This window comes from Amblyomma mixtum, chromosome 2, assembly GCF_055824585.1.
Source record: "Amblyomma mixtum isolate Tamu chromosome 2, ASM5582458v1, whole genome shotgun sequence".
Classification (NCBI taxonomy): domain Eukaryota; kingdom Metazoa; phylum Arthropoda; class Arachnida; order Ixodida; family Ixodidae; genus Amblyomma; species Amblyomma mixtum.
Genome location: NC_143013.1, coordinates 82,698,053 through 82,712,527, shown reverse-complemented (window position 1 = coordinate 82,712,527; position 14,475 = coordinate 82,698,053). Strand labels below are relative to the sequence as shown.

General features: G+C 46.3%; 1 protein-coding gene across 1 annotated transcript in view; it reads left to right on the top strand.

The window, feature by feature from the left end:
* The first annotated feature begins 527 nt into the window (after positions 1 to 527).
* The window catches only part of LOC149359944 (arylsulfatase B-like), a 42,059-nt gene continuing 28,111 nt past the window's right edge, over positions 528 to 14,475 (top strand). The window contains exons 1-4 of the mRNA XM_089569167.1: positions 528 to 629; positions 9,836 to 9,995; positions 10,817 to 10,929; positions 12,547 to 12,657. Coding sequence (XP_089425293.1) covers positions 537 to 629; positions 9,836 to 9,995; positions 10,817 to 10,929; positions 12,547 to 12,657 — 477 coding nt within the window. The 5' untranslated portion in view covers positions 528 to 536. The remainder of the gene's footprint in view (positions 630 to 9,835; positions 9,996 to 10,816; positions 10,930 to 12,546; positions 12,658 to 14,475) is intronic.

Below are 14,475 nucleotides of genomic sequence, written 5' to 3'. Positions count from 1 at the left end.
CACCTCTCCCCCTCTCCACTCCCCCCCCCCCCTCCACTCGACCACCTGACCAACCGGCTCAAGGCCATGGCGTCACCACGGAGCTTAAGGGGTGCCGCGCTGAAGCCTCGAAGAGCTGGCGTAGTGTAGCTCTCGCTACAAAATGTGCTCGACTGCATGTCTGTGGATTTCTTCTTGAATTAATTTTGTTAGCATTGTCTTATACAATGTGCGTGGGCGTGCGCGTGAGTTTTCCTTTTGTACTAAGGCCATTTTCTGTGTTGTCCGCATGTCTCATCACCGGACAATGACACTTGTATTTGATTTCGATGTACGTCTCCCTTGCAATATTGCCTTCGTGTCTCGGCAGGTATCCTTTAATTAAAAATAAATAAAATAAATAAATACGAAAACACCCAGTGTTTAACATTGTTCCAATTGTAGCCCAGGAGCAAACACTGGAGAACTTATTGTTGACTTACTCTTTATTCCTCGTTTGTCCTAAGCCTCTTAATTCTGTGGCATCTTACTGTGGCGTCACTGTGGCATCTTGCAGCATGATCCTGCTCCACATTTTGTGCCTGACGTTCTCAGCAGTATGTGTTGCTAAGAAGCCCCCTCACATCATCTTTATCATGGCGGACGACGTGGTAAGTGCCACCCGTGGAAGCCATGGGCCGGTAATCTATAACCGTTTAGATTCTATTCTATTTCTATTTTCAATGCGTAAGTCTTAATTGCCTCATTGAGCGGAAACATGTGTGTGTGTGTGTGTGAGTGTGTTGACACTCGATGGTACCCATAAAAGACGGTGTCCTCATACAACCTGGCCGGTGGCGGTTAAATTAATAATTTTGTCACGCGAGGTTGCCCGGGAAGAGCAACCTGGATCGCAAAATTTCCACAGGTGGCAGCACCTGCCATCCCAGGGCAGTGGCGCATCGCTTAACCGCTGCACCACCGCGCCAGGAGTGGTATGAGAACTCCCAGCGATCTGTGAATGTTAAAGGTGCACTGAAGAGGAATCTGAACTCGTCTTTTTGCCGCGGGAACTCGATCTACACGTTCCTACTATTCTTAGAAACTGCGACTTATTGCCCTGTGTGGCCGATTTCCCTAATTAAATCGAATTAAGGTCCGGCTCCCGCCTTTTTTTTTTTTAATTCTCCCTCGTACGGTGGGCGGAGTCGACCAACGCGTGGAGTGCCTTTCAGCCAGCTCCGTGGAGGCTTTGCTTTCGCTTTATGTTGTTTTTTGGGTTTCCGTGAATAAACAGTTTCATTCGCAGATAATATAGCCGCGAAATAAGCCCGCAGAAATAAAAATACGCGCGGACTATTTTCTTCTGCGGACTACTACGTATTACTCCGCCGAAGGCAGAGCGGCAAGCCGCCACGGGACTATAGAGGCTAGAATAACGGGGCTGGGTGAAAGGAACTCCCCGCGTTGGTCGACTCCGCCCACCGTACGATGGAGAATTTAAAAAAAATGCGGGAGCCCGACGTTAATTCGATTTAATTAGGGAAATCGGCCACACGGCAATAAATCGAAGTTTCTAAGAATGCTCGGAACGTGTAGATTGAGTTCCCGCGGCAAAAAGACGAGTTCAGATTCCTCTTCAGTGCACCTTTAAGTAGAGATGATCAATTCTGCGTATGAGCATTAACCCATTAGCTATCGCGTCATACCCGTAAGAACGAAGTTGTGCGGGGGCGTCGCGGCAGCGGATACATAGAGCCATGCAGAGGTAGAACTACCAGCTGTGGAATCGCGTAACGTCACGCTGCGCGGCGACTGCGTTCACAAAGTGAGCGAGGGCGGGCTTACGCCTTCTCACATGTAAGCATTCTCAAGTGTCTGTGCCGACTTCTTTTCTTTTTTTGACACTCCTTGCAAATGGCTCAAGCGACGCCACGCTCTCCGTTCCTTAGCTGTTTCATTACTGGCTCAAGGACCAGCGATGGCGGAGGCGCGGCATTGTTTCCTCCAATCACAGGTACAAAAAAAGAAAATATGAAAGAACTAAAAAGGAGTGACTATGTTATAGTGTTCCTGACCGCGCTAGCCTCTTAATCCGCACGGGTATAGCAAAGCTTTGTTTTTCTGAAGCAAAGATTAATATGGGGTTTAATGCTGGAAAACTGCACATGGTCTATGGGAGACGCTGTATTGGTACGTTGCGGTATAATTTCGACCACCGGGGATGGTATTTGGATATAAAATACACCATTGGTTCATGTAAACCCAGTGTACAAAACGTTCGTGCAAGGCTCTATTGCGCCGCCGCGTTGGCTCAGCGGTTATGATGCTCGGCTGCTAACCCTGAAGACTCGGATTCGATAACGGCCGCGGCGGCCGAATGTCGACTGAGGCGAAATGTTGGAGGCCCGTTTGCTATGCGATGTCAGGGCTCGTTAAAGAGCTCCAGGTGGTCGAATATCTCCGGAGCCCTCTACTACGGCGTCCTCATAGCCTCAGTCGCTTTGGGACGTTAAACGCCCCATAAACCAAACCATACAAATAGCATGCGTCTCTGCCTTTATATCATCTGCAGCGGATGTCACCACGCACGACAGAAATAAAAAGAAAGGAGCAAAGCGATAACACGCTGTACCTCGAAATGTCACGACCCCTAACAAAGCTGCCAGGCTCGGTTAGACGAGAAACCAAGCGGTTAGAAGGCAACTACGGTGCGGTTTGTCACGTGAATGCAATTGCCATTATGCCATCAGGAGATAACTCGAGGCAGAATAAATGAACCAGTAAAATCATCACCAAAATTTTCCCAATTCTATTTTTTTTTCTTTCCGTAATCAGCCCGGGTCGAAGCAACGAAGCAACGTGCGAGCTCGCCGCCAGCCGCATCAAGCCATAGGCTATGATCAAGCAAGAACTTTACTCTGCTTTCGTCCGGAACATGATTTTTTTTCTTTTTATATAATCTTGGAAGGGTGAAACGCATAAAAACATAGCACAGCTTAAAAATCGAGGTAGAAGAGCTAAACGCTTATTAACAATGCTTCAGTTAAGGCCGACCCACATGGAGCGAACAGACGCTGCGAATTTCATGCGGCGCGACGGAAGGCCGACGCGCGTTCGCCGGGCTACACCAAATATGGTGAAAAACAGGCGACCGCCACCACACCGCAGCCGTCTTGATTTCAGTGTTGCTAACAACGGCATGGCCTTAATCTTAGTAAACTGCAACAAAAAAAAAAGATTTTTAAACTTACTCTAAAGCCATTGTTTATGAGAGGGCGGCAAAAGAAACAAATTATTATTTATATTTGTTTCAATTTTATCAACCGTAGGCTAGTAGGCTAAAGTAGGCAGAGCAAGGGTGCGTTCACACTCGTCCAAAAATCCGGCGAGCGAAGCGGATTCGCTCGCTGCAAAAAACAAGGACCTGTTCTCATTTGTCGACGCCCAGGCAAGGCGGAACCGCCGCGCCGCTGCTGTTTTTGGCTTTTCTACACCACGTCGCCGCTTGCGGCGTACACAGATACCGTGAGAAAAGAGCATAAATTTACGCTGTCTACGTACCACAAGCGTAAGCATGCTTACGTACGCTAAACGCAGACGCATTCCCACTTTTAGTTCAGCGTATGCTAGCAGAGACGAAAAAATAAACTCAGCCTATAGTGGCGCCATCAGGTTTTCAGGACGGGAACCATTACTGCAAGCAAACCGCCTCTTCTCTTAAGCCTAGAAGTGGGAGAATTGTCACTCTAAATTAAAAAAAAAAACAAATTTATCACTTATACGTTTTCTGATAGGCAAGGTGAGACGAAGCGAAAGACCGATGCTCCATTTACGGCCAGTGAACGCACTGAAAAAGGCAGTAACAACGAGAATTCAGTCCGAAGCGAGGGGTCCGGCTTCGAAGGGCGCCGCCATGTTTGTCGCCGCGCGGCGGAAATGGGTCTGGACCGATCGACCTCGCTAACTTCGCCGCGCCGCTTTCCGCCCCGGTCGGCGTCAAAAGCGGCCGAATCCGCTTCGCTCGCCGGATTTTTGGGCAAGTGTGAACGCGCCTTATAATACTCAGTGCGCGCAAATTTGGACGCCATGTTGACTGTGGTTGGTTCGTAGAATCGAAAGCGGCGGGCGAAAGCTACATGCAGGAGCAGAGCGCCTTCACTGGTCCGCGCTGACAGCTCGCATTTGCCGCTTCCGATGAGCGGCTGAGCGCCAGGCGAACGTGTCCAGCACGGCTTGGTCGGCGGCGAACGGCCGCCGCCGGGCGGTCGGTTTTTCGCGAGAAAATCGCTCCATGTGGGTCGGGATTTACGGGTCCCGAAGTGTTGGTAATCTCATTGGACTGAGGCTGAGCGTTCTGTACAAGCTTACGTGGCGCAACTGGCAGCTTCACATAATTTGTAAGCAGCAGCTCAACTCCCAAGAACTCGATATTGGACGACACCGCTGAAGTGATAATTCCATCCGACTTCGGCTCAGAAGCAGGCGCCTTCAACGGTGCGCCTCCGGTCGCTGGGCAACCCTCTAAGGACAGCGTCTGTCTCTGTTGCCAGCACCTTCGCGGTATACACTGAATCCAGTGGCTCTACGGAGATTACGTCTGCAGCGCTCGATGACGCGTGGAGTACAGAAACCGTGAACCCTTATCATAGTTACCACCATCTGCATACCACGTGATAGGGACACGAAGGAAAATTCCGCGAAGTTTATGCTCCAGTGTTGAGTGATTTTATACTATTGATAGTACTATCGATAGTACTATCGATACTTTCGTTACCATCGATAGGTCGGTAGCGACTCAGCTGCATAGCATGTCGACTATCGATAGACTATATAGTACATTCGTCCGCACAGCTGTCTAGAGCGCTCTAACGGAGCCCCCGGGTGCGCACTTGCGCACACGAAACGTGTCCATATGGTGCATGTAAATTCCCATGGGTCTTGTTTAGCTCACCCTGTTTTTAAAAGCTGCATCCGGTCCGTCGGTCAGTGGTGGTTGTTATAAATGGAAAACAGAGCGCGCCGTTCGAGCGCTAAAGACAGGTGTACGGCCGACTGTACTATCGTTAGTATTGCATATATAGCTATAACACTCGCAGCCAAAGGCACCTCTAAACAGAGTTAATACGCTATCATCGGCGCATTCCACCGCGCCAGCTGTCGCTGAAATTCCCAATACCACAAGGCCAAACATACAGTTCATTTTTTTTCTTTCATATCGGGAACGGAATAGAAACTACGACGAAAAAAAAAACATAGATAAAAATGGTCGCGCTTTTTTCGTCAGGCTGTCGACAAAAGTGGCATGGCGCAGTAAAAGTTTATCTTTGGAACATCGTTCAGTTCGTCTGTAAACATCCTTCGCTGAAATGCTACCTCGGGCAGTGCGCTCAGTGCGGCATACACAGCGGCAAAAAAAAAAAAAAAACAGATACGAAAAAAGCTCTCACGACAGCACATGCAAGTTCAACGGCAGCAGCGACGTCCATGACCCTCGATGCCCGTTTCCCTCGATAGAAATGCTGCTACGTCATCTGCTCGACCAGTAATAGAGGGGGGAGAGAGAGACAGAAACTCTAATGAAAAACAAAGAGTTTAGCCGACTTGCAAAAATCGCTGGCATGCTACTCTGCGCGAGGGAGGGAATTTGGGGGACAGAAGACGAAGTAATAAGTGGTTTGGTTTATTGGGGTTTAATGCCCCAAAGCAACTCCGGCTACGAGGGACGGTGTAGTGAAGGGCTGCGGAAATTTAGACCACCTGGGTTTCTTTACCGTGCACTGACATCGCACCGTACACGGGCCTCTGGAATTTCGCCTTCATCGAAATTCAGCCGCCGCGGACGGGATCGAACCCGCTTTTTTTTTCCTTTATTTGTTTCTTAGAACGTGTCTAAGGGGGGGGGGCCGAAGCTAAAGGCGTAACAACACCTGACGGGGCCTCGGCCCCCCAATACAAATTCAGCAGAAAAAAAATATTATTTGTTACATTTCGGCAAGCGGCACTGCACTTGGGAGTCAAACAAAACATTTGCACATCTGATAATGAAATGTAAATAAATGCATAAAAACACGGTAGTAGCAAGGCTAAAATAATGAACTTTGGGACAGAGAAAGCACGGAATATTTTTTTTATCTGACTTCATTCTTTCTAGTGGATAATACGCATGCAAAAACACACAATGTATTTACAAAGCAAAGGAAAAACCGCTTGAAACCAAAACATTTTTACACTCTTTTTTGAATACAGGAAATATTTTGTAGAAATCTACATTGAAATCGGTTCTGTTTCGGGTCAGCAGCCGAACACTGTAACCACAGAGCCACCGCGGCGGGGCAAGTAATAAATAATTGGGAAGGAAATTGGGTGACAGAAGACGAAGTAATAAATGGTTTGGTTTATTGGGGTTTAACATCCCAAAGCAACTCAGGCTATGAGGGACGCCGTAGTGAAGGGCTCCGGAAATTTAGACTACCTGGGGTTCTTTAACGTGCACTGACATTAAACTGACATTACTTAATAAATAATAAGCAATAAATATACTAGAAACAAGGCGCTGAAGATTAGGAGTGATAAGAAGACAAAGACGTAACCCCTGACTGCCGCAGTCATAAAAAAAAGCCCGCATGTACAAGTGGGTTACACATAACACGACCCAAAATTTAAAAATATATGTCACTACGTAAGAAGGCAATTGATTTATAATTTCCGGTGGTCACTTCACATGCGCTCCGGGTCGGTGTGGTATGAGGATTTTGGTCATCTGAATGTACGCAGTCGTTGTCATGCACTTACCGAATAGTCGATCTTGGCGGCAATAGGGGCACAACGTCACGTGTGCTTTTTTTTTTTAAATAATTGTGCGCACACAAGACAGGGTATGAAAAGGAACACACACAGGCGCAAACTTCAGCTAGATTTCATTCTAATCGCCAAAAATATATACGCTTTCACTATCAGAATGATCGATCAGAAGTGACAAATAGAAACTTTCAATGCAACAAGTTTTGAAAACCTAATGCGACTCTGTCATACAAGTTCCCCATTCAAGAATTTCACTGCTTCAGAAACACAAACATGTAATTGTGAATAGGTTTATGGTTTATGGTTTGTGGTTTATGGGTTTTAACGTCCCAAAGCGACTAAGGCTATGAGAGACGCCGTAGTGGAGGGCTCCGGAAATTTCGACCACCTGGGGTTCTTTAACGTGCACTGACATCGCACAGTACACGGGCCTCGAATTTCTTTGGAGGAGAAATTCAACCACCGCGGCCGAGATCGAACCATCGTCTTTCGGGTTAGCAGCCGAGCGCCATAACCACTGAGCCACCGCGGCGGCAAATTGTGAATAGGAGACTGTGAGAAGTGCTGACGTGACAGCCTTCTATTCTCGTGTTACTATTTCGGCAGCGGGAAATAAACTAGTTACAATGTATGGGATCTAGAATTTATACAGCATCACGGCATCATCTAAATCCGTGATTATAGTAGCAAAACGGTAGACCAGACAAGACACAAAATAACAGGACAACCGCTAGTCCTGCCGTTTCCCCGGTGCGGTCTGAAAATTCTCTAGCAATACGGAATTTGTTAAGCCAATACCATCTAGCTCAGCTAAACACTTAAAGTTCAGTGCAGTAGAGGCACAAATTTCATTCCTTGGGGACTAAGGTTAATGATTTCTTTGTTATTGTTGTCTTTTGGGTTCAGCTCTTCCGCTGAGCTCTCCGCATCCCGCGCAGTAAACCGTAAAGAAGCGCAGGAGAAGGAATAAATGAAACCATGCTCGAAACAGTGAAAGCTATCAAGTTCAAGCTGACTAAGGTGGCTCCCACGAGTGGATTTGACTCATTTTGATCTGTAAATCAGCCGAAAGTGGCCATTTTTTATTTTAAGTACAATATTCGCGCAGTCTTTCTGGGCCACCTTTCATTATCATTTTTTTTTTTTCCGATGGAGAGGTGCATGGGTTTGCTTACCACTACAAAATAATTTATATTTGTTTCGCTTTTTGATTTTAGCGAATTTCGAAAAATAAAAGTCCTCAAATATTCGTGAAAGCGACCCAGTGAAAATTCGTTTAAGGATAACGCGGGGAAAATGGTGTCACGCGTTTATAAGATTTCGGTGAACCCTACGGGAATTAAGCACCCTGCACATAATATACGAAGTGGTGAATCGATTCTGCTAATCCCCCCGCCGCAGTGGCTCAGTGGTTACGGCGCTCGGCTGTTGGCCCGAAAGACGCGGGTTCGATCCCGGCCGCGGCGGCCGAATATCGATGAAGGCGAAATTCTAGAGGCCCATGTAGTACTGTGCGGTGTCAGTGCACGTTAAAGAACACCAGGAGCTCTAAATTTCCGAAGCCCTTCACTACGGCGTCCCTCTTAGCCTGAGTCGCTTTGGGACGTTAAACCCTAATAAACTAATAAACTAAACTATTCTGCTAACCCTCTTTAAACGCAGGCCTCAAATCCATAGGTCTTCTGAGTGTTTCCCAAGATAACGAAATACCTGAACGGCATGCCCTTTGCGTTTGATTAAGTCACCAACGATAGTCATTGTGCACCGCATTTAAATTCCTTCATAGAAACAAATGTAAGCTGGGTGGCAAACTTACTGAATACCCCATTAAACCCGTTAGCTGTTGAACGTATAAGAAACATATGCCTCCCGTTCCCGTTACACGGTAGTCAGCGCTTGCCCCATATATTTTTTGCGTCTCCGTCATCTGCATTCTTTTTCACAATTTTTTTTTTCTAGAAACGTTCAGCCTAAGGCGATGTGAGGTTGATAACTTCAGGCTTAACTATATGGCACTGAAGCTCTAAACGAAGTTTACTTTTGCAAGAAGGCTGAACGAAATAAATGACCTTGGCTAGTCACTTTGTTCCTATATACTGCGTCGTCATTTTTCACCATCACCATCAGGACAATGACCTCTACCATGTCTCTTCAATTAACCGGGTACTTCGCCATTTTTATGAGACAATAAATGACCATGGCATCATGAAGATTTTATAAGCCCAGTTCGCCAGAAACAACAGCGTTAACTTCAAAATGCTTTAGATTGTATAGAGCAGCCCAAGTGGCCATTCTTCTATGTCAGTCGCGCACACCCCACTCACTCATGACATAATTAACTAATTACGTACCAGAAGCCACATGGCAGTAACTGGGTGATGAGGCATAATGCCGACGAAAAAATAAACGGCGATTGCGCAACAGGTAATTCGCAAAGATACGTAAAGATGCCTAAATATGCAGCCCGTTAAAGTTTCCTGCCCCCCTAACCCCGGTCACGTTTTTTTTTTCTGAGGGGGGGAGTTACTTCGAGCCGCAAGGCATGTGCTTTGTGCGAGCCGCCGCGGTGGCTCAGCGGTTATGATACTCGGGTGCTGACCCGAAGGGCGCGATTTCGATCCCGGCCGCGACGGTAGAATTTCGATTGAGGTGAAATTCTGGAGGCCCGTGTACTGTGCGATGTTAGTGGACGTTAAAGAACCCCAGGTGGTAGAAATTTCCGGAGTCCTCCACTACGGCATCCCTCATAGCCGGAGTCGCTTTGAGACGTTAAACCCCCCTTAAGCCATAAACCAAACCACGGGACTTATAATGCTCTCACATTAAACGCGTCCGTACAGCCGAACGTGATCTCTGCCACACTCGGCTGCACGGACGCTTTTAAACTGCTACTACGACGACGACGACATGTTTTACTCGAGAACCTTAGCATTCGTTAACAGCTAGAGCTGTAGAGCTGCCCGACGCTTTGCCCCTGAAGAAGTAGCGAAATGATACCATTGGCTCTACGCTCCAGCCCGCTTGCGTTGCTAGTAGAGCGAAACCCATTGCTTTTCGGTATTTTCATTCGCAGGGCTGGGCGGACACCAGCCTTGTAGGCTCGCGACAGATCCCTACACCCAACGTGGACACCCTGGCCGCACACGGCGTCCTGCTGACCTCGCACTACACGCTGCAGACGTGCACCCCTTCACGAGCGGCTCTCCTGACTGGCCTCTACCCCATCAGGATGGGTGAGGAGATAGATAACGATTAGGACACGACAGGCACAGATTGTAGATTGAGGTTGATAAGAGGACCTCGCACGCACTACTCTTGTATCGCGGGTGAGACAGACAGGCAGGACTGGCCGATACGGAGGTTTCTATGGGCGACAAGGCACCAACAGCATAGCAAGGACTCACTAGAGCCAGTGGCACATGCTTTCTCACCCGGTGCAACCTTACCATTAGTTAGAATCGCCGATAGCAGCGCCACCACTTGGCAGCACTCCGACTCGAGCTATGGTCGCAGCGGACTGCAAGATTTTTACGAAGACTGTCGATTATGTAAGCATTTATTAGGAAAGAGAGAAGCTGTAATCGAGTTCAAAAAGTGACGAAAGGTACCCAGCGTTACGGAACCAGCTAAACTGATTCATCTTAGTGTACGAGTACCGGTGAATAGCTACAGGGTTGTGAAATACGAGTGCGACGGGGTTGGTGCTCCTTGGAGGTCTGGACTGAGCGTTCGAAGTTAAGGCTTAATATGATTCGAGAAGCAGTCGTTTTCGACATACTTCTGTCGCATTTTACCTTTCGTATATATGTAATCTCCTCTACCTGCGCCTTTCACGTTAACTGTACTCATCGCGCCCTTTGTTCACTTGTTTCTCGTTGAATCTCTCAGAGCGATACATGACTCACTTATCTCATTTTTAGTTATATTTACCCTATCTATAGCACAGTTTTCTGTTATGTAAAAGTTATGTAAAATGCGGGTTAGTCTGTGGCCCAGTTCTCGACGAGCCGCATTCGCGCGGCCTAAGCGGGGGCTCTTTGCGCATGCGTCGCAGGTCTGCAGCACGCCGTCATGATTCCGGCCCAGCCGGGGGGCATTGACCCGAGCATTCCCACCATGGCCGAGCGACTCAAGGAGCTTGGCTACGTGACACACGCCCTAGGAAAGGTAATCGCTTGTAGTGTACTCTCATGCAGCGCTTATTTTGCTGCCGATGAGTGTGTAGTGAAACGTTTCGGTGGAACCGCCGGTAAAGGCAGTCGATACTAGATAATCCTTAATCGAAGGGGACCCACAGTTTGTGTCGATTCTGTAGAGCTAGAATGTTAGAGTTTCTCTTTCATTTTCAGCAGCCTAGTGATGGCTGTGACGTCAAAATTACTAAACGTCACGTGACGCATATGACAACCGCAACATAATCACTGCTTGGACATTTTAATTCACTACAACAATTAAGCCAGCCTGTCTCAAAAGCCGGAATGGGAACGAATGAAGTAGTGGTTATATTAAATTTTATTTAATTAATTATTTAATTACAAGGCCGCGAAGGGATCCAGTTAGGCAGTCTCAGGGTACTAATAAACACTTCGTGCCTCACGTGACCTGTAATAAATTTTGACCTCACAGCTGTCGCTTCGATTGTTCAAACCGAAACGGCACGAGGTAAAAAAAAAATATTCAATCATTCGCCGTTCGCAGGCGAATACCACGTTGAGATCTATGTACACTGATGACTTACAGATCAGTTCAAAGAAAGGTAATCAAGTAAGGTGGCGGATCGCACTAAAGCCTGCGATATAGAGCAGCTTAGAAATCCATAGTGTATAGTTGTGGTTCCATCAGGTGAGTGTGCAAGTTGTGGAATGCATTTGCTGGTCTAAATATGACCTCGTCATTTGTAAGCCAGTTTATTTTACTTCACCTATGAAACGCACGACTTCTTTCGAGCGGAACATCAAAGCTTATGACTGACATCCTGGAGGAATTTCAAATCCTGCACCTTCCTTTCATTACCTTGTGCAACCCAAAACGCACCAGCCGAGGAACTCTTCAGACAGGCTGTTCTCGCTAACCTTTAAACTCAAGTTCAGAATGTTGGACATCAATTTTATTTGTGAGGCAACTGTGGAATTTTGTAAGATACTGTTATGGAGATATTTAAGTTAATAGTCCATTCTTCCGATGCGTAAGAAAAACTTTCTTTTAATGTTTCTCCATCGCTTGCATCCAGTAGTTAAGACATGCCACAGAAAACCAAGGGGGACATTTTTGACTGTAGGAAAAACGTTAACCTTGGTTTTCTATAGCTAAAACTTTAATAGCACAAAAATTCAAGCCTCATCAGGGGAGATCTGCGGGTATATTGATTGTTATAGTGGAATCTTACGATATTTGAAAAAAAAATTGTGTTCATAAACAACTTTCGGCTGTAAAATGCGCTTGTCCAGATTTTCTGGGTGTGAACATCATCAAATTCACATTCCTCAATGTCATACGGCACGCATTGTAAATGAACTGAAAAACGGATCGTCCGAAAATGGTACGAAAAATGTAATTTGTGGTCGGCGTTTCCATTGACCTTGCCTCCTCTATTTTATTTCGCTTTTAACGGGCAGTGACGTCCAGTGCCTATAACTGGACCTTACTGAATCCGTGGTTTGTGTTGCGTTTGGCACGTAATTTCGGAGTTAGGCAGCTTCGTCCAGTGCACCGAATGACAGCAGAGCCTCATAGATAACACTGATGACAAGGGTAACAATTTTATCGTCTTTTCTTATCTTGCAGTGGCACCTGGGGTACTCCGACACTAAGTACTTACCAACGCGGCGTGGTTTCGATACCTTCTACGGATACTATAACACGGCCAAGTACTACTTCACGCAGAAGCTGAACTATGTGAGTTTACTTGCACGATCACGTACTTCATACTTGCATGCCTGTTTCTGTGCTTGATAATTTATGCCATTCAGTGACTGCTCATTTTACAATATGTTTGGTGTGCCCGATATATCGAAGCTTGTCGCTGTGAGAGCCAAAAAAAAAAAGACAGCAGCCGCGAAGCACGTTTTTTTTTTTTTTATAGAAAGCGCCGTCCAGTTGCGGAAGATGGGGCGTGAGTAAGGTTCAAGGGAGTTCGTGAGAGATAAAAAAAGAGAGAGAGGGAAACAGAAGGACGGAAAGGCAGGGAGGTTAACCAGGCGATGCCCAGTAGGCTACCCTACACGTGGGAGGGGAACAAAAGGGAAAAAAAGGAAAGAAATGTATGTGTTAAAAGTTGTCGAGCGAATCCGTTTCTCGGACGATTTCCAACAGCATAGCAGAGGCTTGTTTGCACTCCTTTTTATATCTTGAATCTTGAATAAACAGCGCGAACGAAGACGAGCACAAAAGACAAGAAAATGGACGATACAGCGCTGTATCGTTTATATAACTTTCCCTTTTTCATTATGCCTAATGGCAAACAGCTTGAATAAAAAAAAACTAGATGGGAGGGGCACATAAGGAAGATATTTTAGGGCTCTTAATGGCGCCTTTGTGTCTGCATCCGTGCTTCTCTCTTTCATCCTCCTTTTCCGTTTCCTGACTTTACGATAGCAAAATATCAAGTACTTGATCAAGTAATGGTTGAAGCAGTAATTGTTCCGAACCGTCAGCCAACTTTCTGATTTGGTCAGGCACAGAAGGATATGATAACGATTGTGTGTTAATATGTGAGGCTAAATTAATATTTAGCTATATGTTGTCAGATTTTCTTACGGCACTTTGTTAAGATTGTTATATTACTGTCCAGCATAGCGGGGGGGGGGGGGGGGGGGGGCAGAAAGTTTCGTGGGCGGATGAGATTAAGAAGTTTGTGGGCATAGTCAGGCTGATGATGATGATGATTACTGTCTAACAAGGTGGTGTTCTGTCAGAATCTTGACTGCGTCATTTTTACACGATTCAGAATTAAAACCTACCTGTTTCAAACGCCGCCATACACCCCTCCATCTCACCACACTGCTTCGGAAGGAACTCGTAGTGGGCGATACACCCTTTTGCGTGTGCAACTTGTGTGCACAGGGACACAGTGCTGCGCACCTTCTCACTAAAACTAGGAAGGGTTCCTGAAGTTGCAGCCACTGTCAGCAAAGGAGCTATGCCAACCAAATGATCTATAAACATAAAGTAGAGAACGACCAATTCCACATATATGAGCATTAATCCATTAGCCCTATTGCGTCACACCATTAAGGCGGAGCTTGAGTCTGATTTTGCCGATCTTTGTCTGAAGGCTACCTGACCTTGAAAACAAAGGCTCTAACGAAAACCTAAACTGAAATAAAAACTCAAGTGCTAACGCACCCAATTCGCATTTAGCGTCACAACGCTAAATCATTTGTCATTTTTTTATATATGTGCGTAGGTGTGGCAAATAGAGACAAAGCAAATGGAAGCAGGTAGTGAACCACCATGGCTGTGCGGCATGTGTGGGACGGTCTGAGGGTGACATGTATAATGCCAGTGTAAATATAGGGTTGCTTGCGCAATTTTAAAAGATAGGCTTTTTTGAGGTAGAAGCGTGCTTTTATCGGCATAGCTTGTCAGCGGTGTAGTACATCAGAATACAGCGAAGACGTGCTAACTTGCACGCTGGTTAACTAATATTGAATGGTTAACTTTTTAACTATTATCGTTGGGCTCCTTAATTATTCTACCACTAAATTATTGAGA